Source organism: Eptesicus fuscus, chromosome 18 (genome assembly GCF_027574615.1).
Source record: "Eptesicus fuscus isolate TK198812 chromosome 18, DD_ASM_mEF_20220401, whole genome shotgun sequence".
NCBI classification, from domain to species: Eukaryota; Metazoa; Chordata; class Mammalia; order Chiroptera; family Vespertilionidae; genus Eptesicus; species Eptesicus fuscus.
The window spans coordinates 44,643,586-44,668,140 of record NC_072490.1 but is presented as its reverse complement, the minus strand read 5'-3'; the positions used below and the strand labels follow the sequence as shown (position 1 = coordinate 44,668,140).

The following is a 24,555-nucleotide window of genomic DNA, read 5'->3' as shown; positions in this document are numbered from 1 at the left end:
GTTCCCACTAATGGCTTTCACTGTTGGATTAAGAATGAGATTCTCAGTTATAGCACTCAGTGCCTGCATATCTCCTTATAGGGATAAAGTTCTTACGAAGTTGTAATAACAGGAAAGAGTGCCATTGCTATCCTGGGTAGGGCTATCTTGTGAGGAGCCTCATATCTTGCCCTGCTTCTTTATTTCTTATATTTTGCTTGCCCCAAGTTGAAAGGCCTAGTTACAAAAGGAAATGAGATCTTCAGTGAGTGGGTACTTTTCCCTTTAAAAATATGTTGTATAATTTCCTTTGTTTTAGCTTCTCATCGGCTTGTTTTAGTACCCTAGACTTAGAAACATCTGATTCATATATTTCTATGTTACATATATGTATTAAGGTACATACGAGTTTGGTTCACCATTAATGTATGAATGTTAACATTTCTTTGACAATATGTAGATCTGTATTTGATTAGTTTCTTCATTGCTAACATGGCTTACTCTTTTTGTTTACAGCACAAAAAGGTTCAACCAATGTAGCACCACTGGAAAGACACGAGAGCATGCCAGATATATTAAAAATAACTCAGTTTTTACAATTTGCTTTGATTCGGTGTCGAAAGGAATTCAAAAATATAAATAGTATAAATTTTCATTCTGTTGTTGAAAAGTATGTAAGTGAATTTTTTAAGCGAGGTTTTGGTTCAGGTAAACGAGAGTTTATTATGTTTCCATATGATTCACGATTAGATGATAAAAAATTCTTATACCCAGCTCCAAGAAATAAATCCCATATTGATGATTGTTTGCGTACCTATATTTTCCGGCCTGAAATGTATCAGTTACCTATTTGTCAGTTAAAAGAGCTATTTGAAGACAATAGAAAACTTCAACAGTTCGGTCAACTTTCAGATTATGAAGGCCACGAAGAAATGAATGGCACAAAAAAGAAATTTGGGAAACGAAATAACTCAAGGGGTGAGGCTATTAAACCTGGAAAGCAGAAGTCATCTCACTCTTTGGATTATGATAAGGATAGAGTCAAAGAATTGATTAATTTGATTCAGTCTAGGAAAAAAAATGTGGGTGGGGACTCAGACACAGAAGATATGAGAAGCAAAACTGTCTTGAAGAGGAAGCTTGAGGATCTACCTGAAAATATGAGGAAGTTCGCCAAAACCAGTAATTTGGCTGAAAATTGCCATCTGTATGAAGGTAAAGTATCAGTTTGCTCTTATACAGTATAACAATAATAACCAAAAATATAGTAAAGTAGTTCTGTCCTTGCTTCTAGCATAGGGGTCTGCAGATTGCAAAGTGAAAGCCAGTCCAGCCTGTTTTTGTAAAGAAAGTACTGGAATACAGCCATGCCTGTTCATTTATGTGTATACATAGCTGCTTTCACACTACCATGGCAGAGTTGGGACAGATTTTATGGCCCACAAAGGCTAAAATATTTACTGTCCGGTCCTTCACAGAAAATACAGTTATTTGCCAACTCCTACCCTAGCACATTGGATTTCTGAATTGTGTAGCGTAGACAAATGTGAGAAAATAAAGGATTCTCAGCTTTTATCCTATTAATTGGACCACTTGTCCTTTTATATTTCTTTAATTTTATAATTGGAAAAGTATAGAATTTTCGGGAGTTTGAGGGGTGTTAATGAGAGGAATCTTCTTAACTTTAAAATAAAATTTCTTAGATGCATAGACATGTTTTTTTCTACCCTGGGAATCCAGTAATATGTTTGCCCCCCCCCCCACTTTTTTTCCCCTAGTTTCCTTTGCCTTTTTTTTTGTTTTAGTTGACATAAGAAGAAATGGGAGGCCTTTGTCTTAAGTTTGTGTTTCAATATTGCAACTATTTTAAAATACTTTTTATCTATATTTTTAAGATCTTTACATTGCTAGTACATAAGCATGAAATATGTTTCTTTATATTCAGGGACCTTTTTTGTAACAGTCTACATTTTATGCTGCTGCTACTATTCTTATTAACTAGGCAGATCTTAAATAACATGTGGCTAGTGGCTGCCATATTGGATAGTGCAGAAAGTTTAATTTAAATGAAACAAAAATTAATTTCCTTTGTTAAACCAGCTACACCACTTCATTGAACAGTACAGATCAAGAACATTTGCATCCTTACAGAGAGTTTTATTTGACAGTGTTGTTTTCAATAACTTTTTCTAACGTACCATCTTTGTATTCTTATCACCTGGGTGGCCTTCCTGGCTTCTATCACTCACTTCAGTATGATGCTCTTCTCAATATTGCTTTGCTAATTTGCCACCAATCTCAGCTTCTGTATTCATCTTTCAGGTTTTTTTTCTGGGTTGGCAACATCTGTCCTGAGTAGCCATATTTCCCATTCTTCCCTCACATGCTCCTTGGTTAAAGCTCATCTTTCTCAGAATATGTCATGATTAGCCATTTACTTCTATTTCTTTCTTCTTGAAGCATCTTTAATTTCTCTCAAGCGTTCATATCTTTGCAGTTCAGATCCCTCCAGAATAAATTTCTGGGTGTTCTGCTCCTTGATGGTTTTCATCTCCTTTAGCTCATGTTGGATTTCTGCTGTGTGCTGAACCTGTTGACTGTGTCTGATCCATACTGTCAACATGTATCTTGAGACTTAAGAACTTCCTATGTACTTGGTGCTTTACATATGTGGACTCATTTAGTTCTTGAATACTAGACATTACTATCCTTATTTTACAGACGAGAAAGTAATTTCAGAGAAATTAAGTATCTAAAGCTATGTAGTTCACTAATCCATGATTGAACTCAGTTCTGACTAACTCTAAAATATTGTTCCTAAACTTGGCTCTATTTCCTAGCACTGAGCACATGAGAGGCAAGATAAATAAAGTTTGGTGCCATTTTTAGCTGATAATGACTAACTTTGTACATGTGAAAAAGTGTGGGTGAAAATCAGGCTTTATCAATAAAATGATGGTGAAGCCATGCTAATTATAATAGACCACAGGAGAAATGCAGCAGGGCGAAGGGATGGATAGGTTAATTAAACTAGAACAGTGATGATTAGACTTGCATTTCTAGGTGTCCCTCACTTGTTTCTTTGTAGTCATTTTGCACACTTTAGTTCTGATTACTAAAATTAGAGATTTAAAGATTGTATTCTAACATCTAAAATACTCTGATCTTTTTTTAAGTAAATGTTATTGATTTTTCTTTTTTTTTCTTTTTTTTTTTTTTTTTTTGAGAGAGAGAAAACATACATGTGAGAGAAACATCGATTGGTTGCTTCCCGTATGCGCTCCAACCGGACTGGGAATTGAACCCATAACCTAGGTATGTGCTCTGCCACCTTTTGGTGTACAGGGGGATGCTCCAGTCAACTGAGCCACACCGGGCAGGGCTAAAATACCCCGATCTTGATTTGGTGGTGAACTCACTCATTTTATAAGAGGTAACCTTCTATCCTCCCTACCCTCTTTAACATAAACTTTTAAAGATATCATTTATATACAATGTACCCATTTTAAGGGCAATTTGATGAATTTTTATAGCTATGTTAATACTACAATATATAGAACATTTTTAATGTTACTATCACTCCAGTATATAAAACATTTTTATTACACTGCCTTATACTCCTTTGTAGCTAATCTCACCCCAACACCGATCTGCTTTCTGCCTCTGTTGATTAGTTTTGCCTGCTCTATATGTACATAGAATCATATAGCATGTACTCTGCTCTTTGATGTTTTTTGCTGTGGTACATTATACCCTACCCAGGTTTTACCTTTCTTCAGCATTAAAAGCACATGACTTTCTGAATGTCTACACCCTTTGCAAGTTTTTAAATATATTGTTGTGCAGAATTCCCAGATTTGTACCCACTTTGAACCAGCTCTTACAGTGCCTTCTGTTCTTAGTGCAAAGTTAGTGTAGATTTCTTTAGGTAATCTAGTCAGTTGAGATAAGGCTTAGATGATAAGAATGTCAGACAGTATCTTAAGGACAAAACGTAAAAGCTATAAAGGAGATAGAACTCGAAATTAAGTCATGAGTTCTTTTTTCCTTTAGTGTAATTTGCATATCTTCCTAATATTTTACAAAGTAGCAACAAATATTTTATCTCTTGTCCAGTATCTGGTTGACTTAGGGATTTTGTTAGTAGATTTTAAGGTAACTGTAGTATGGTCATTAATAAATATGTCATCCATATTACCAACTTGATGTTTGAGCTCATTTATCCATTAATAGATTTTTCAAATTATGTAAATAAATTTTCACTTAATAGGAATTTTGACCTATGTGCAAAAGTTTAGAACCAGTCATATTTGTAAAGTAAGGGATGGATGTACATGTAAAGTCTACTGAGTTCCTGCCCATAAATGTCTATGATGATTTTTTGTACATTCAATTTTAAAATTATTATGCTAGCCTTCCAAACTCAACTTTAAGAGATGACTTCTTTCTCTTTTCCCTTCAGAGTCTCCACAGCCCGTTGGCTCACTTGGGCATGACACTGACTTGCAGCAGGAGGATACCTCTAACTCTGGTGTTGCTGACATCCATAGGCTGTTTAATTGGCTATCAGAAACATTAGCAAATGCACGCAATTCTGATGCATCCCTGACAGACACAGTCAACAAAGCCTTAGGATTGAGTTCTGATGGTGCCTATGAAGAGCTGAGGCAAAAGCATGAATATGAATTGAATTCTAACCCAGATAAGAAAGAATATGAGCAGCTTACTTGTGCAAAAATTGAAAATGCACATTTTAAGGGCACTCAGAGCCCATTGCTAGACGCTGATACATCATCTGTAAAGTATCCTATTGCTCTTTCTACCAGTGAAGTAGGCACTGACCATAAACTGCATTTGAAAGAAGTAAGCTTATATCTTTTGATTATGTTGTTTGCTTTTGTGAATGTGTGTGTGAAAGAGAGGGTGTGCTTAAATGGTTTTTTTTCTCCCTTTTAAAAAGAAAACATTTCAATAAAAGTGTCCAGGATAGTATTTCTAAGTTATCCCTTTTTACAAAGAGTTGACTAGAGAAGTAGTTGTTTTCCTTCCTGCTTGTAAGTTTATGGATAATCCTAAGATTTACCTATGGTGATAACGTTAAGGCTAGACCATCTATTTTTCAGAAATGGCTTATTGGGAGTTAATTCCATATCGTTTCATAATAAAGTTGAATTCTCGAAACATTGGCTTTCTGCTGGAAATACCATTACCCATAGGTGAAGCAGATGAGTAAAGTCAGTGCACTAGTGTTACAAACCAGGTTAGGTACTTTGTCTTTCTCTTACAAATAAGAATGGAAAATGCATTGCCTTTAGGATTACCACTGAAGTGACACTCAGCCTTACTTGACAGGGCATCCAGTTTATGACTTCTGTTTAGAGTACTGATCTCTAGCTGAGAAGTAGCCTTATATTCCCCCAAGAAGTGGCTACATTACTGAGGAACAATACTAGGATGGCACCATCCTAAGGGCTTATTTCTAATTTACTCTTCCTTCATTTTCTCTCCCTGCCTTTGGCTAAAAGTCATATGTATGTCCCTAGCCTTTGTCCATGTAGTTTTCAGATATTTAATGTAGGGGGAGGATGATTGTCAGAGGCTCACTTGGGAAGATGTGTAAAGTAGGCACTGAGAAACTAATTTATGTTGTTAGCATTTCCTAACATGTTTAATACTCTAAATTGGGTTGATATAGGCCAAATTGAGCTCACCGCCTATGTTTGTAACTAAAGTTTTATTGGAACACAGCCATGCCCATTTGTTTAGGTATTGCCTTGGCTGCTTTTTGCACTACAATGGCAGTGCTGAGTATCTGAGTATATGGCCTGCAAAGCCTAAAATACTTGGTGCTTGAATGAAAAAGTTGACCAACCTCAGTTCTAATTCAATATCAAATTATGTTTTGAAGGAAAGGTGTTTTAATGTAAGGCTGAAGTATTATTAATTTACCATGTTGATTTGACTAATTTTCAATGTTCAAATTGAAGGCTGTGAATTTGCTGTGAAAAAATGGTTGTTTATTCTTGACATTAAAATGAATTGAAAAGAAAGCTATTGAATATGTCCTCTTAATTTTTAGGAACCAAATTTAATTAGCATGAATAATTTTGAAGATTGCAGTTTGTGTCCCAACATTCCCATTGAACATGGGTTCCATAAACAATCTAAGTCAAATGTTGAAGAGACTGAAATACATTGGAAACTGATTCCAATTACAGGTAAGAACAAGTGTACTGGGAATTAGGTTCACTTGGTTTTACTTAGGGACCAGTTTCATGAAGGGTTTCATCTTTTTCTAGATCCTACTCTTGAGTGCTTTGTCTTGGCTCTGACATCTTCAGTGACTTACTTTGAGCAATATAATGTTTATCAAGTGTTACTGTTCTTGGTCAGCATCAGCAAGTTTCTGCAAAAAGCCCTATTAAGAAATAGGGACTTAAAACATGCTTCTTCTCTGTATAGAGTTTAGCATGTAAATTTCCAAATGAAAATTATTGGCAGAAATTGAGTTTCTAATAAGGTGAGGTAGATACAGAGATGCAGTGATGGTCTTTGGACAGCCAGTAAATGCTATCTGCTCAAATTATAAGCTTCCTTATAACAAGCTGCCATCAAAGAAGTGGTCATATTGAGGTTCATCTATTTAAAAGAAATTTGATTTCTTAGTATTGGATTATCTTGGCATAATTATCTTGGCATATCTTGGAGAATGTCCTGAAATGCAAATATCCTGGGAAGCTCAATGAACCATGGGGTAAGAATAGTTTAGCAAATGTTGAAAGTTCATTTTGCAGTATCCTAATTTCTCTGTGCAAACACATGTATGAGCACATATATACATAATCTTAATATTCTAAGTTCTTATTCATCTTTGTTAGCTAAGCATTTTTTGAAATATTTCCAGGGCACATCTTTTCCATTTCTGGACCTTTGTTTAACCTTTAAAAGGGAAAAAAGTAGATTGATTTGTAACCTAGAAGCTACTGAGACTTCCAAGGATTCTGAGAAGAATTTCTAAAACTTTGATGAATTTCCTTGGGCTTCAGCACCATTCTCTACTTAGTACCTTACCAGAGAGGGTAAGAGGCCTAGAAGTGGTGGTAGAGAGGCAACTGTTTCTCACTTGGGAGCTGAAGGTGTCAGTTTGAGTGGGAAAAAAGAATAAGGAAGTAATGGGTACAAGATGATTATCCTAACCATTCCTCATTTAGATACCTTTACAGTTAATTTCAGAGCCATTCGAAGGCACAATATCTAGGTATTGATATTCCATCATCACCTGAATAGAAAGAGAAGCAACTTCCCATTTCTGAATGAGCCTTCAGGATTATTTTAGGCAAAAGAAGGACTACTTGGATTTGTTAGCATTTGGGGTTGTCTCAGAGCTGCTTAATAGGTATCACCAATATCTGAAGAGAGTCTACAAATCTAATGGATGCTTTCTGTCAGGAGGGAATGCAAGAAGCCCAGAAGACCAGCAGGGGAAGCATGGTGAAAAACAAACGCCAGGTGAGAAGGCTCCCTTTGCTTTTCCTCCCTCCCACTGTGCCCTTCTTCAGAATTGCTACTTGCATTCTGGTCTTCCATCAGAATCCATTTAAGGGCATCCATTTAAGTTCTGTTAATTACAGAAAATTTGGATTATATCATTTTTATATCATTACTTGATTTGTATCAAATATTCTTGTATAAAGAATGTGTTCAAAGAAGTCACTACATATTCATAGAGATTACAGTTGTTTTCTTCATCTACAGTCAATTCTATCTGATGTGATGATTTGGGAATATTTTTCTTAATCCATTTCTGTAGGATATTTTATGTGAAGCAGTCTTTAAGTTTCTCTTAAATTTATACAAATACATGGAGGTGAAGCCATTTATTAGGTACATTACTCCTAATCTTGAAATTTTTTTACCCAATTCTTCTTATAATTGTAAAGCTAATTCCTGCAGATAATTTAAATTAGAGATTAGGGAACTTTCGGATTCCAGAAACATTTACAGGTAGTAATGATTAGCTAGTTGCAGTGGGTGCAACTAAAAGAGTCTTCTGTCTGAGCTCAGTCAATTCAACATCCCTGCATGGGTCATAGGTTTTGTTTTCTTAGAGTTTGGTAGTGGGTCTTTTTTACTTGTTATCGTTTTGTTGATCTTACTCTTTTAGAAATCTTAACACGTTAAGCGCCAAGCCTATTTTGTCTTCCTTTCCGTTTCAGTCACCGGTGACTGACATGGTGCTTAACGTGTTAAGTGGTTTTGGGGTGGGAGGGAGGAAAGCTAAATGATTTTTGAATTTTTAGTAGTTCTTTACAGTTATTCCTCTCTTTTAGTAATTAAAATGACTTTTAGTTCAAGATTCTCTTGAAGAAAGCTATTATATTTCCTAGATAAAGATGATCTAAATGGATACACGTAGGTGACACCATCCAGATCACTTGCAGCACCTGAGGCTTTCTTTTGCATCTTCCTAGTTAGTGCTCTCCCTACCCCTAGTAGTAACCACTAAATCTGACTTCTTTCATCATAGATTAGTGTTACCTGTTCTTGAATTTAAGATATATGGGACCTACCTGTCCTCTTGTTTTGGGGTCTTTCACTGAACATTATGTCTGGGATTCACCTGTGTTTTGTGTCTATCAGTAATTCTTTCTCTTTAGGAGCAGCAGGTATCTTGTTTATACTTCAAAATGCTTCATCAGCATCAGCTATTTGGCATGCCATCTTCATATATTGTGATTAAAAGTACAAATATCTGAATACTACTCGCTTTTCACTTAAAAGTCAAAGTATTGCAGTGCTTGAATAACAATAGAAAACATGCATTATTATGGATATTGACATGTTTCTTAATTAATTGAGGAAGACATTTTAAAAATAATAAAGTCAACCTACCAGTTAAAATCATATAGGGGAAATTTGTGCAAAATAAAATTAGGTAGTGATCATTTGCATTTTTTAAATGGATTTGGTTTAGAGTTTTTTTAATATGGAGAATTCCCCAGGAAGATTTAAGTTATATTTCATCTTTTAAAAATTCCCTTTATCGATAGCCCTTCAAGAATAAGTTTATAGGTGTGAACTATAGCTATAGATTTTTGGGAGCAAGTATTTTATTTAAAATAAGTGATTCAGAAGTTTTTAAATTACAGGTGGTCCTCAACCCATTTGTTTTATGAGGTACAATTAAAAATCTTTTTATTTAAACAAATCAGGCATTTGACATGGTACATAATTCAAGAAGTACATAAAATACTTCAAAAAGTAAATCTTCCACTCCTAGCACAAACATTTTACATATGCACTAGACCCCATATTGAAATTTAAGAAGAATATTCAGTATTACTGAGTTATTTTCTGGAACTTGAATTTTCTGACTTACCAGTTAATACAATTTTAATTCGTACCATGGTATTGGATATTTTGCTCCCCTTCTCTTCCACCTACAAACCTGCTATGGTCTTCTTACCCTGCGGACTGTACCTTTACAGCAGTTAATGGTTATAGTGGTTCATGGTAACCACTGGGGTTGATAGAGAAATATCACAAGCTGACTGCTGCTGAGGCTGTTTAAAACCTTTAGAAAAGTGTGAGTGTGGGAAAATAAAATCTGAATTTTGTGTAAAGGGGGCATGCTGCTACACCTAGGTGAATAGGGAATTCACTGTGTCTTTAAAGTACTGTAGTTGTGAAAACTAGTACCTGGGCTTTCTGATTTAGAGGCACCATTCCATATACTAGAATAGCAATTTGTTATGGAATATTGGCTAAGATTTTTTAAAAATTAGTAATTTTTTAAAGGATAAAATTGTGTAGTATCAATCTTATAAAGATCAGAAATTTTTTCTTTTTCTAAAATATAATATTAAATGGTTGTTAAAGGTCTTTCCCCTTGTTTTTGAAAAGGGACTTAGGGTACCTGTTTTGAAATGTAATTTCAAAAACATTTTGTTTGAATTTAGGATTTGTAGGCAGGGAGGGAATTATGATCTTATGGGTTGAGCTAGTTGTCAAAGAGTCAAAAGTTAAATAATTCTATTAGCATCAGCTAGTGGAATGACCTCTTTATCTTAAATGATTTCTCTTGGAATTATTTTGAAACAAAATAAAAATACTTAAGAAAGCACTGTCAAAAATGTTACTCTTAATGCAACTTTGAAATATGTTCTCTTCCTGTATTATTGAGCCTTTTTCCCCCTGATAAATTGAAGTCCCTAACATTGTAGGAAATCCATTAAGCAACCTCATAGGAGAAAGTAATCTGGAAACATAAAATTAATTATCTTACATCATGAATGCAACTCTTAAGTTGGACGTTATTCCTCCATCATTTTAGTTTGGCATTCTTTCAATTGCCTTACTCTCAAATTTTCATATCAAGACTATCCTAATATATAAAAAGCCAGGGGCTGTCATTAACCGAGACAACCAGACGGACAACCAAACAGCAGATTGCGTGGGGTGACCAGGCCGGCAGGGGCGTCAGTGAGGGACAACCAAACAGCAGGCTGCATGGGGCGACCAGGCCGGCGGGGGTGGGGGGCAATGAGGAGTGACCAGGCCGGCGGGAGGAGGGGGGCAGTTACGGGTGATTGGGCAGGCAGGCAGGTGAGCGGTTAGGAGCCAGTGGTCCAGGATTGTGAGAGGAATGTCCAAGGGGTCCTGGATTGGAGAGGGTGCAGGCTGGGCTGAGGGCCCCCCACCCCCGCCATGTGCACGAAGCCTTCCTTCATTCCACACCGCCCTCTAGTGGCCAGCACACATCATAGCGAGCGATCAAACTCCCAAGGGGACACTTTGCATATTAGCCTTTTATAGACATAGATAGTAGACATTACTTGACAAAGAATATAGGGGTGGAGAAGCTGTTGCAACTGACTATCCTGATTAAAACATGTCTATTGAAGTCAGACAGAAAGGTAGGGAAGCAGAAATAACTTGTATTGATGCCAGATTGGCCCTTTTCACACCATTATTTGTGATTTTTATTCTGCCTTCCAATGTGTAATTAGTTCTAATGACCTGACTTTTTTTTTTCTCAAAAAAAATGTTTGTTTTTTTCAAATGTTATTTTTTTCAATTACTCTTATAATAAACTCTTCCTGTATAGGTATGAAATCACCAGAAGAACAACTGGTGTATCTGCCACCACAGGAGGCCTTTCCTAACGACCCCCGGGTAATAAGTAGACAGAGAAGTTCTGATTACCAGTTTCCATCCTCTCCATTTACAGACACACTAAAGGGCACCACTGAGGAGGACGTGTTAACAGGTCAGGTGATGACAGTGGAGGAGCAGTGTGTGCCAGCAGCAGAGCCGCCTCCAGTGAACGAAACCACAGAGAGGACAGTGTTAGGAGAATACAATCTCTTTTCTAGGAAGATAGAAGAGATTTTGAAGCAAAAGAATGTTTCATATGTCAGTAGAATTCCCACACCTATCTTTTCAACACAAGAGAAGATGAAACGACTTTCTGAGTTCATATATTCTAAGACTTCCAAAGCTGGTGTACAGGAGTTTGTAGATGGCTTGCATGAGAAACTAAATTCTATTATTATCAAAGCATCAGCCAAGGGTGGGAATTTGCCACCAGTCAGTCTTAATGGTTCTGGTACTAAGATAGCATTGAATTCTCTAGGAAGACATGTCATACCAGTTTCCTCAAGTGACTTCAATAAACACCTTGAACCACTTTGTAGTGATACTTTGAAAGACACCAACTCTAATGAGCAGTATTCTTCTTCAACTTTGGGTTTAACTGAAGTAGAAGTGAACCAGCCACACCATGCCATGGAGCTAATGGTGACTTCTGATCATACCGTACCTGATGATACTGCTCAGGAACCAGAAAAAGAAACAAAATCACCCAGTGATGTAGACATTTCTGCCCAGCCAGCTCTTTCAAATTTTATAAGCAAGTTAGAACCTGAAGTATTTAACAGTTTGGTTAAAATCATGAAAGATGTCCAGAGAAATACTGTGAAATTTTACATTCATGAAGAAGAAGAGAGCGTGCTCTGTAAAGAAATAAAGGTAACTAAAAGAGAAGTTTATATGTTGTATGAACTTGTCATGTTGGGTCTGACTTCTATAAAGAATTGTTTTGTTTTTTTAATATATTTTCATAATTTAATGCAGAATGGAATGAAAGACTTAAGTTCAACTAAACTGAAACCTAGTGATGTAAATATCTTAGAATTTAGATTATTGTTTAAAGGCCATTGTTACATACTGCAAATACCTTTAAACTATTCAAAGATTTTAAGTATTTCATACTTGGGTTTTTAATGACAGGGAGGGAAAGATACAGAGGGGTAAAGGAAGTTGTATTTACCCCATTGGTTTTATCAAATAAAAAAATAAACTATCCAGGAATAACCTAATGATAATATATTTTGGTGTTTCTTGATACCTGATCATGTCAGGTTCCCTATTTTTATTGATCAAAAAATACTATGATTCTGAAAGACTTCCCCAGTCATGAAAGATTCTTCACTGCAAGATTTTTTTTTTCTACTGAAGCTACAGAGTAGATGAGGGTTTTTGGTTTTAAAAAAACACAACACATGTATTTGTGTGTATAGGGTTAGACATAGGTCTACAAAATAATAGGTATGTAAATTATATATCCAAACAGTTCTATGGGTTTAATAATAAGACATTAGAATTCACTAACCTGTAGGATTTTAATTCCTTAAGGGAATACCTTAGGTTTTAAAATAAATATGTGCTCCACTTACATAATTTACTTGCCATGATGAATTTCTCATTGTTTTGTAAGAGAAAGCAGAAGAAACTATAAATAAGTGGCTTATAAGCCCAGAGTGACCCAGAAACTCCATGCTACTGATATGTCCTGAGCCTTTGTTACTTAGGGGATCTCGTATTAATGTCAGCATGCTTCATGTGTGCCCAGGAGAACCGAGCATGGAAATGAAAGAGAGTGCTCAGTGTGTCTTTAATTCTTTGTGGTTTCTTGGGAGGATGCAACCAGACTTACTAGGAATTCAGTTCCTTGGTTGCATTTTGCCTTGTATGATTGAACATAGAGCTTCTCGATTTTTTTCCCACCGCCAGAACATGTGCCCAAGGATGGTACTCTTTGGGCCATAACTGCATGTTGGTGTGGGGCTGGATGAGAACCAAGGGCCTAGTGTATTCAGCATTACTCCACCTCCCCCACCACAATTTGAAACTGATTATAACACACAGGAAATGCTTTTAATTCAGTCTAGAGTGGATTACGTCATATTTCTGTTGTTTAGGGATGGGAAAGCTCTGATTTACAAATCTGATAGGAAATCAGATTGGAACTTTAATTCTTTTAATCAATATCCATTGGAATATTTCTGGCAAAAATGTTACAAAGAATAAAAACTGTGGATAAAATGTTAAGTTTCCTAAAGATTTCTGGAGTCAAACTGATTTGTTATTGTACAGTAAAACCTCGATATAAAGGACTAATTCGGGTGAGGGGGTGTCTGTTAAAGCCAAAAGTCCATTATATAATAAAGTAGGTTTTCCGAATGCGTATGTTAAGAAATTGATAAATTAGTTTACCTGTTTTTACTTTATGTATGAAAAGTTTAATTTCACAGAAATGTTTTCTATTACAGGAATTTAAAATGTATACTGACTAGGTCTAGTAAATGCTTGCATTCACTAGTCACCAAGAGTAAACAAATGCACACGACTGGGGCATGGTGTAGCGCACGTCAGAACATCAGCTGGCATGTGTTGAAACTGCTGCAGAAAGAGTCACGCTACGTGACAACAGATCATTTGCTGAACACTGTTTATGAGCAGTGACTTTTTAAAAAATATATATTTTATTGATTTTTTACAGAGAGGAAGGGAGAGGGACAGAGAGTTAGAAACATCCATCAGCTGCCTCCCGCACACCTCCCACTGGGGATGTGCCCGAAACCAAGGTACACGCCCTTGACCGGAATCGAACCCAGGACCCTTCAGTCCGCAGGCCAACGCTCTATCCACTGAGCCAAACCGGTTTCAGCTATGAGCGGTGACTCTTGGATTTAAATATGTATACTTTAGTTGTAGATACGTAATATTTATGTCAGCGAAATTACCAGTGTTTTTTTTCCAACACAGGCCAATTCGCTACAATTTGTTTAAAATAACAGTGAAATAATAACAAAAAATTAACCTGTAAATTTAATTATAAGCAAATATTGGTTAAAAGCATTTTAAAATTAACGGTGTTAATTTTCACATGACATGCAGACTGAAAAATTTGTCCGTTAAATCCGAAGTCCATTAAATCGAGGGTTTACTGTATGCATTAAAATGAACTCTCATTTAAAGTTCTTAATGTAAAAAGACCAAAAATTATAAGCAGGCCTGACAGTAATTTTATCTTTTTATTACCTGACCAGAAGCTTTACAGGTTAAATCAAAACCAAACTGTTTTTATCTACTATAGTTTGGGGCTCCATAGAAACAACCCCTTTGGGTGTGATACAAAGACCAGTAGACTGGGTGTGAGGTAAGCTGGGTTTAGATTTATGCTAACTAGCCTGCCAACCTTGAGAATATGAATTTGCTCCTGTGTCTGAGAAATGAGGAATGTGACTTCCAGGATCCTGCAGTTTGCTTCAGAGTTCAGGACTCCTCCAGCACGCGAAGGGAGCTCTGCTTGGACTACTACATGTGTCCTTTGAAAGGTAGTACCCTTTTGGGAATGTTGTGAATTAAATGAGCTACAGTGGTCAGAAAAGTGGTTTGTAACTCTGAAGGAGTATACCAATAACATTGCTGCAGATAACCAAGGGCCTGCTTTGAAAGAAAAGGAAAATGGGAGTGAGGTTAATGATTGGGCTCTGGGTTGCCTAGAATAAGTAGTGGAGCTGGGTTAAGAACCTGGGCTAATCCATTGTTTGTACTGTGTGTGTTTTTTATACCCCACACGGGCATCTACTTGGCTTTGATTGCATAGCATTGTAACATGTGACTGACCATTCAGCTCTGAGCTGTAGATTCAATAAGAGCAGACTTGATGATCCCTGAGGCCCTTGGATCTAACTTAAGTTTATCAGTTTATTTTGCAGTTCTAATGTTAAATGATGTTTGCAAAAGAACTTTTTAATGTTGATTTAGTTTTCTTTTCTTAACAGGAATATCTTATCAAGTTAGGCAATACAGAATGTCATCCAGAACAGTTTTTGGAAAGAAGATCAAAATTAGATAAACTATTAATTATTATTCAAAATGAAGACATTGCAGGCTTCATTCACAAGGTAGACTAAGTCAAATTTTACAACTTATTTTGGTTACAAAAACATCCTTATTATAGAATTTTACTGCCTTTGAAACTAAAACTGTTTTTAAAATATCCTCATAAGCTTTAAAGGAGATAAAACTTTGAGGTTTGGATATTTAGGGCTGAGACCTAAACGACCCTTCTATGAATCAGCTTGTGAGATTCAAGTCTCTACCCCTGCAAAATTTTAAATGGCAGCACATCACAAGCCTTCTATGTCACTCAAGTCTGCGGACTCTCCCTTTATATTGTCATCTCTTCATTTGTATGTCCCGGGTAAAACCCAATTTTACTCCCTTTGCCAAACTGGCCGTTATCCCTTAGATTTGGAGGTACCCCATTTAGCCTTTTTATTATTATTCTTTATTGATTAAGGTGTTACATATATGTCCTTATCCCCTCATTGCCCCTCACCCCCTGGTGTCTGTGTCCATTGGTTATGCTTATATGCATGCATATCCATTTAGTCTTATGAGCCTCTCTCAAGTCCTGCTGCCCTTTGAAGCCTTTCCTAACTGTTCAGTATTATGTAGGTTCTTATTGTCATTTGAATTCTGATTGTACTCACAGGGCCAGACAAGTTAGCATTTTTAATTGTTTCCAGATCTATGCTGCCTTTTCCTTAGAGTGTTCTCTAGTCATGGTGGGTACCCATTACATAAATGTTGGTTTATATATTTGGAAATAATGTTGGGAATATTATTTTGTGCTTGGCTTAGGTTAGCCATAGTGCATTTTGTTAATACTTCTTCTCTTGTAGGTTACTTAACACTAGAGTCAGTTCATTCCCTTATTTGTCCTTATTTCTGTTTTTATTTTGGTACTTAAATAGGTACCTGGCCTGGTGACTTTAAAGAAGCTCCCCTGCGTTAGTTTTGCTGGTGTTGATAGTCTGGATGATGTTAAAAATCATACATACAATGAATTATTTATATCTGGAGGTTTTATTGTGTCTGATGAATCCATTCTAAATCCAGAAGTTATCACAGTTGGTAAGATTTATGCATTCTTTTGAGCACATAACTTCTGTCTTGCCTAAGTTTTTCTCAATAATAACTCAATCACACTTGTTATTGTATTATCCATTCAGCCAGTCATAGATAACTAGTACATTTCCATTCATTTTCTTGAGCTTTTTACCTCAAATTCCCCATTCTAGTCTTTACAAATAATTTCCTCTAAATTTGATCTAAAGCAAGTAAGGCTCTCTATACCTACAGCACTTGGATTACTTATGGTTTATTATCATCAACATGTTCTTTTTTATAATGTGTAGATGTGATGTTCTTAGATCTAAAAGAGAATATAAAAATGTGTCTCCTTTAGAGGTGGGGGAGAGAAAGAAAATACTACTTAGGAATGTAGGTGTTTCTACACAATATCACCATATACTTCTTTTGTAATTAAGTTTGGGTACTTGTTATTTATTGAATTTAAAATCAACTTCATTATCTCTAACAGAGAACCTTAAAAATTTTTTGACATTCCTTGAAGAACTTAGTACTCCAGAAGGAAAATGGCAATGGAAAGTCCACTGTAAATTTCAGAAAAAACTAAAGGAACTGGGCAGGTAAGATTTCAAAAAAACCTATATGATGGTTGTTGATTTAACATTTTGTGCATGTGGATGTTGACAAAATTTCTTTCTGAATTTCTCTGTGTTTATAGATTATGGGTGCTGTTCAGTTTTTCCTTAGCCAGCCATAAGGGAATGTGATACTAAATTATTCTAACCTATTTGCAAGTGATATTGCTTAGGTAGAAGTTTGCTGAAGTTCTAGTTATGTCTATAGGTAAAATTGGTTTAACCTTTGCTACTTGGGGGTTTTGAATAATAATCAGAATGGAATAATCAGTGGTCTTTATTGTTTTTACTGAAGTGTGTATGCTAACTAGATCAGGCTCTCTCCCATTTGAGGGTTACCTTACGCTGCTAATTTAATAACAGCACACTTAACTGAGACAAAGATTGGTCTCACCATGATATAGGAATTTGTGATCAGGACATTCACTTATGTCCTAATCACCTACATGGCCAAAAGTCACTTCTCAAAGTGTGAACCTTGGAGCAACAATCACTTTGGGAGGCTACACAAACAATTATGTAATCAGATGAGTTTGGGATCCTGTATCTTATACTAGAGAGTCCATACAATGTATTCACATATGTAAGGATCTGATAAACTCTGTAGTTAAGAATTCTGTTTTACATTTTGTCAACCAGCATTTCTTAAACTTAGACCACAAAATTTTTCTAATATTTATTGATATTCCATGGTACACACTTAGGGAAATTCATGCTTAAATAATTTTAAAGTATTTAACTTTTGGTAGTAATTTTTTTTCTTTTAATCCTCACCTGAGAATACTAAATTACTTAATTTCACAGATTTTAGAGGGAGAGAAACTGGGGGTAGGGAGAAGAGAAACATGGATTGGTTGCCTCCCATATGTGGTCTGACCAGGGTCAAACCCACAGCCTAGGCATGTGATGTGACTGGGAATTGAACCTGTAACCTTTTTGGTGTAGGAGACAACACACCAGCTAACTGAAGTCACCCAGCCTGGCGGTAGTAATTTACTTTTTAAAAGCTTGTTTTACCTTTAGATCTTATCTTTACATAACAGATAGCAGTACTGAGGCCCAAAGGTCTAACTTGTGCAAAGTTAATACCATCCTATTCCTGACAATAGTCAGTAATTTGTACCATTTGTTGTTCATTTCTTTTTTTGTTACCCATTTATGCCTTCACTAAAGTTCTAAATTTAAAGAGAACTGTAATTTGTTACTTAGTAAGTGACTGGTTGAGATTTTAGTCTACAGGAAACAGCTGGCCCTCGGGCTCTGCCTGCAGAGAAACCCCTGAACTTGACATGTGGTTTGCACAGTTGCTGTTCTCTCTCTCTCTCTCTCTCCGGCAGTGGGCTAAGCAGTGCAGTTGTCATTAGTTGCCTCAAGTTAGAGATTATAGTTTAAATTTGAAGCAGAAACTGCCACAGTAAATTTTAGGAGATACTGAACTATTTAATTTCACAGATTGAATGCTAAAGCTCTAAGTCTGTTGACGCTTCTGAATGTCTATCAGAAGAAACATCTGGTTGAAATTTTGTCTTACCACAATTGCGATTCACAAGCTCGAAATGCTCCAGAATTGGACTGCCTTATTAGACTTCAGGCTCAGAACATCCAGCAACGACATGTAGTCTTTTTAACAGGTAAGCAGTGGTCTTCAGCTTTCTACTCTGAATATAAGAATGTGGATGAAAGGATTTTGTGGGGCCATCGTGGGTATTGACTGTTAAGATATGATCCTGAAAAGGGTGGTGGAAAGAATTTTAGGAGGGCTGGGAGCAGGCATCAGCATTTGTCCATGTACATTTTCAAGTATTTTACACTCAAAACATTTTTTTTTTTTAATTTAGAAAAGAATATCCAGATGCCCTCCAGTTATACAGATAGTGGAATAGTAGTTGCATCTGCTGAAGCTTTTATGCAAAACTTTAAAAATCTCGTGGGCTATCACAACTTGGGCACAGAAGAAGAAAACCTTCCACTGCTTGGTGCTAATGAGAATCTTGAGTCGCAGTCAGGTAATGTTTTAGTAGTTTTCATTTTCTTGAAGGCAGACAGAAAAAGAGGAATGGTTTCACTCTTTCCATATGATGAGATGCCTATTTTGAAACCACTCACACCTCAGGTAAACAGCTTCAGGGGAAGTGTTTCAATGAATTTATCATTTTTAGTATACACAAAATCTCATTTATTACACAGTAGTCAATACAAGCTGTTAGTTTTTGTGGACTGCATACTATAAAGTAGGCGTTTTCTCTTTGAGGTATTGTAAGCTGTATTGGCTGCTGTTGTCAGTGAAGGGGTTATATTTTTTTTTAAAAGGACACCAGAAGTGGGGAATTGACATTGGGGTACTAAATATCCCCAGATGTACAAAATAATTTAATACAAAGTAGTAGGGATATCCATAGCTTTAGTCTTTTGTGCAATGGCCTCTGCTTTGGTTCCAGGTTTTATGTAAAAGATGTCTTTTTGTTTTTGATGAAAAGCAGAGATCATTTGATAGAGCTTACCAGTTTAGTAATCCAGTGAAGCTAGATGTCAGAATTTTTATTTTGTATTTGTCTTGTCAAATACTGAATTACCGTATAACTTTAGATGCTGTTTTGACATTAACCCCTTTGGAGCTGGGAGTTGGGATTTCCCAACATTAAACGTGAACACATTTCGCAGAAGCTTTTAGCATCGGATTATCTGGACATTCACACCTAGTGTGAGTGTTGTGACTAAGTGAACTTGTGGCAGAAGACCAAGATTTAAGGGATTGTGGACTTGCAGACCCTGACGCATTATATTGTGTGAGTAGTGTATAATTTTAAAATTTAAATTGTGTATTTCAATAGAGTAGGACTTTTTGTTTTTTAAATGTAGCTCTTTTAGAAAACGATGAAAAGGATGAAGAGGATATGTCTCTGGATTCAGGGGATGAAATCTCACAAATAGAAGTGTACAGCAGTTCAGAAATATTGGCGAAAGAGACCAAAGGATCACGTGGAACAGATCAAAATAAGAATATTCAAATTGAGTTGCAATCGTCTCTTGACGTGCAAAAAAGTTTATTAGAAGATAAGACTTACCAAATTGATTCTGAAGAGAGAGCTTCTATTGATGTAAGCTCTGAAGGACAGAACAATTCAGCTGAACAAGATTCATATAGCAACTTTCAAGTTTATCAAAATCAATTAAATATGTCCCATCAGTGTAGTCATTTTAATGTTCTCACTCACCAGACATTTTTGGGAACACCATATGCCCTTTCATCAAGTCAGTCTCAAGAAAGTGAAAATTACTTTTTATCTGCTTATACTGAAAGCTTGGGGGAAAAATGATTTTCCAGGCCATCTTCAAAAGAAAAATAATTACAGTAACTTTTTTTTACATAGGTTGTTAATGGACTTTTTCTGTTTCTTAAAAGTGAATTAACAATTTATATTTCATTCTTTAAGCAAGAGGTTTCTGTCCTTACTCAAATGTTTTCCCCCTCTTATTTAAATCATGATGGCCTGTAACAGTTAAAGCATATGAAAATTGAAATAAATATATATATATATATTTTTAACATATATTGTACTTGAATTATCTCATGTTGGCACTTTTTAAGTTTTATGTTTGTATGTCATCTGTACTTTGGCTTCAAATTGAAGTCTGTTTTATATATAAAACTAGGTGTTTGCAAAAGGATAGTAAACAGCAATGGCTTTCCTCTATTGTTAGATGATACCAACTACTTTTGCTGAAATGATGTATCAACTATTGTATTTATTTTCACTTAAGCTTTTGTATAGTGTTTTTATACAGGTATAAGCCAGTGATACTAATAAATATTTACAGGATTTTGGCTCAATACCTCAAGATTTATCTAACAATTCCGTTTCATTTTTTTAGATAAACTATGTACATAAGACTTAGGCCTTAATACCAGGCAGCATTTTTTTTCTTCTTCTGGCATGTTGCTAAAATTCTGGTCAACCTATTATTTTAGAGCACTTGGTAATTAATTATAATTAATTACTAGTGCTTGTGTGGCCCTTGACTTAGCCAAATTCAGTTTCAAAAAATAGGTTTTATTAAAGGCACTGGACAATTTGGAACAAACCCTTTGCCTATAAATTTTTAAACTGGTAGTCTTAGAAAAGAAGTATCTTTTTGAGGTGGTAAGTACTTAAATGCTAGATTAAAATAACTTCTTAAATTCACAGATAAGTATGTGGTGGAGACAAATTTTAAACCCACAGCTACTGCCAATAACTGCCTCTGCATTACTAATGCAAACTTGTAAATGTTTTTGAAAAAAACTGTAGTTCCTACAATAAAAGTCATAAAAACAGGAAGAAAAAATTACCATGTGAGCCTAAATGGAATCGGTTATTTTTGTAGAAGTTGGGATATATTAAACCAGACTTTTCCTTTGGCACTTCAAAAGACGACTTTTAAATCTTTTATAGAGCAAAATACATAGGTATTTAAAAAGTGTGGAAGAACATTGTCTATTAGCAGATTACAGACTCCAAGGCTGTATTAAGGTAAGTCCTAATACCCAGATTGTGACAAAGCAGAAAACTGTTTTATTGTTAAAAAATTATTATATATACATATACAGCATTTTACTACAGAATATACAAGTTTTAAATAAGAATTTAAAAATAGGCTATTTGAAAAAAAATACAGTTAAGCAATGAGGACATTTTATAATTTAGAAGACAAATGTGAAGGATTTGATTTTCTATATTGAAAATGAAGAACTAAAATTATCTTCTTGATTGGCAGCTAAAGGCATGAGATTAGTTTCCAACTCCCTTTGCTTCTGGAGAAGGCCCTGAAATCACATCGATATGTTAGTAAGGTCTGTAGCAGACTTGCAATTATTCCTATTTTACCCTGTTAATCCAGAATTGTATTAAGCTCAGATACTTGGCTAGAGTTTAAGCTTAGTCATGTTAAAATTTAATCACTCAAAAAAATTCACACACTAGACTTTTAGTATAGAAACAAATAGGGATGGCCTTTTTTAAAGTCAATATCATTATGGGGCTGAGATTCCCCCCCTTCTTCCTGTCCGCCAAGTGCTCTAGTGTTTATCTTGCCTGCACTAACATTAGTGGCTAATACAAAACCCTGCTGGATGAATGTGTACATCATATTCCTTCATCCTGACCTGTCTTCACAAAGAAGTTTTAGGTAAAAATCTATATGAAACCAAACCTATCATTAAAAAACAACACTTTCTTCATAATCCTGTGTTAGTAAGAATGATTTTCTAGGTCTATAGAAAGAACTAGTAAGCAGTACTTGAATCACCAATTTGCAGTGCAAGAGGCATTGTTGATAAATGACTTAACATGGGAAAAGGCATTCCTAAAATGGCAGTGTATTTTCTCCAAATACAAAAGGCACACTGAATCAAAACTGCAGAAAAATTTTGCAAGCCACTATTTTTTTTTTTAAGCTAACTGAAGGACAAGAATTATAGCCTTAAATAGTGATTTTTATTTTTACCTAAGAAAGATTAGAATTCACAGTAATTGGTCTGGAATAAAAAGTAGTCTGAGTAAGTGAGTAAGGTTATACGTATAATTTCATACTGAATTCTATTATTCTTTGGGACTTATGTCAATGTTCAATTCCAAACACTGCCAACACATCCACTTTTAAAAAGCATGAACTGCATTTCTAAGAATCTCTTATACCATCATTGTATATTTATTTTCTGCCTTTGGTTTTAGGGTCTTATTGATTGGTCATGTCTTACAATGTATGCATTTGTTTTTCATTCAATAAAAATGTCTTAATATTTGAACTGTATCATTTCATGCTGGAAATTCTTAAAACGTTGCAATTCAAGAATAACATATAGGGTGGGGCTAAAGTAGATTTCCAGTTCTTACAGAAAATATAAACTGTTTCACATATAACTATAAATCTACTTTTCCCCAAACCTGTAGATACTGATTTGTTGTTGTTTTAACTGGGATGCAGTCACATAAATCATGTAACCAACCACGCATTTGGTAAAACAGTCATCCCAACACTAGTAAAGTCACATCCACAAAAGAAAAGTTCATACCTGTCTCAGTTCTGATAGTCCCTTTAGGATTGCTTGCTGTCTATCCCTGTTTTTCACCAAATTAGGATTAAGAAGTGGGTCCCTGTCCGAGTCAAATAGCTGTCGTTGTTCTTGGTCACAATCTAAAGTCAGATGAAAATGACAAAAACATTTCTATGATACATATAGCACTATGCTATTGTATATTCTAAGGATTCATAATGAATTTATGTCCTAGGAAAGCACCGAGCAGAATTTAATAATGGACCTCAAAAAACTTGGGCAAATCTTGTTATGGTACTTTCTAGGATAGGAATACCAATTTTGAATTTACAATTAAAGGGGAGAATACTTACTATGTGGATTTTGGTACTGAGGATCCTGGGTTAGAGGCCTAGACAATGGTGCATCTGGATCAAGGTAATAGATCTCATTGGTTCGAACATAGGGAATAAAATGAGATGGTTCAGAAATCCTGGGTGATAACTCTGTTTGATTGCCTCCTGAGATCAGATTCTCTCTTTCGTAATTACTCTTTTTCAGTGTCTGTTGAGTTCTGTTTTTCATCACAGAAACTGGTGGTGATTGAGACCTGTATTTAAAAAAAAACACACAGGGACGAATGTAAATAATATATTTCAGATTAACCATATCTAATCTTTAATTACATTTCAATTTATCCTAAATGTACTTATAACACCTTTAGAAACAGAATGGGATTAAGTTGAGTTTTTAATAATACTTGTTAAAGATAGGTATACTCCACTGGGGTGGGGTAGGGATTAAACTACTAGATCCTGGGGGTCAACACTAGCAAGGTTACTTAATTCTAATGTTTCTCAATTCATCCTAAAGTACTGTACTTACATCTGACCTAAACTTGCTGTTAGAGCCATATTCTGAGACAACTCTGAACCAGCTAGTTCTTACATAAAGACATAAAATAAAAATTGTAACAGTTATAAATCTCTCATTGGTTAACTGAATTTTTCATTATCCACACCAGTCATTTCTTCCCTCCCCCAAATCCAAGCAGAAATGTCTTAGCTTGACACTGTTTACATACCTAAACCCAATCCAACAGCCTTCAAAATCTAGGTAATTTTAAATGCCAGCTACCCTTTCCCTTAAACCTCTATTCCTAACCTCAAAATCACACTTTCCTGTTTCTGTCTTCATATACATATATACTTGACCTCACCTATATTTTGAGCAAATATTTTGTATCTCTTGTACCACATACACAGTACTAAGTAACTATGGAAATCCATCTATTCATAACATACCTTTCTTTGCTGAAATAACTAATTTTCAGAGGTTCTTCTTCCTAAAAGATGGATAAATGCAGTAAGTAGTAATAGTATTTGCATATGTTTCCACAATACTTTTAGTGTTTATTTGTTAAAAAACATCTAAGGATAATATTTGAATAAAAGATACTAGATAGACTGTAATTTTCCAGAGTCAGAACCAATCCATTATTTTCTGATTTTATAAGTTATCCTCTGTCTATATGGATCATAAGTTCTGAATGGATATTTGAATAAAGAACAGCTTTAATCTATATAAGATTTAAGGGTAAACTTTTTCTATAAAGGACTAGATAGTAAACACTTGACTAGGCCATGTGGTCTTTGTTGCAACTACTCTAAACACAGCAGCTGTTGTGTGAAGCCAGCCAAA

General features: G+C 35.4%; 2 protein-coding genes across 6 annotated transcripts in view; one reads left to right on the top strand and one right to left on the bottom strand.

Moving 5' to 3' along the window:
- Window positions 1-21,447, top strand: part of TASOR (transcription activation suppressor) — a 59,943-nt gene extending 38,496 nt beyond the window's left edge. Inside the window, exons 15-25 of one of the 5 annotated variants that reach the window (XM_028152796.2) lie at window positions 496-1,194; window positions 4,442-4,842; window positions 6,059-6,197; window positions 7,429-7,488; window positions 11,210-12,009; window positions 15,111-15,233; window positions 16,089-16,248; window positions 16,718-16,826; window positions 18,294-18,472; window positions 18,680-18,847; window positions 19,701-21,447. In XM_028152796.2, coding sequence (XP_028008597.2) covers window positions 496-1,194; window positions 4,442-4,842; window positions 6,059-6,197; window positions 7,429-7,488; window positions 11,210-12,009; window positions 15,111-15,233; window positions 16,089-16,248; window positions 16,718-16,826; window positions 18,294-18,472; window positions 18,680-18,847; window positions 19,701-20,158 — 3,296 coding nt within the window. In that variant the 3' untranslated portion in view covers window positions 20,159-21,447. Of the gene's footprint in view, window positions 1-495; window positions 1,195-4,441; window positions 4,843-6,058; window positions 6,198-7,428; window positions 7,489-11,086; window positions 12,010-15,110; window positions 15,234-16,088; window positions 16,249-16,717; window positions 16,827-18,293; window positions 18,473-18,679; window positions 18,848-19,427 lie in introns of all 5 variants that reach the window. The other 4 variants (XM_028152795.2, XM_028152799.2, XM_028152797.2 and 1 more) reach the window with 4 other exon arrangements.
- A 105-nt stretch (window positions 21,448-21,552) lies between these two features.
- CCDC66 (coiled-coil domain containing 66) overlaps window positions 21,553-24,555 on the bottom strand; it is a 64,423-nt gene continuing 61,420 nt past the window's right edge. Inside the window, exons 16-19 of the mRNA XM_028152802.2 lie at window positions 24,159-24,199; window positions 23,229-23,464; window positions 22,894-23,015; window positions 21,553-21,645 (exon numbers count right to left, since the gene is read on the bottom strand). Of these exons, the coding sequence (XP_028008603.2) occupies window positions 21,553-21,645; window positions 22,894-23,015; window positions 23,229-23,464; window positions 24,159-24,199 (492 nt within the window). The remainder of the gene's footprint in view (window positions 21,646-22,893; window positions 23,016-23,228; window positions 23,465-24,158; window positions 24,200-24,555) is intronic.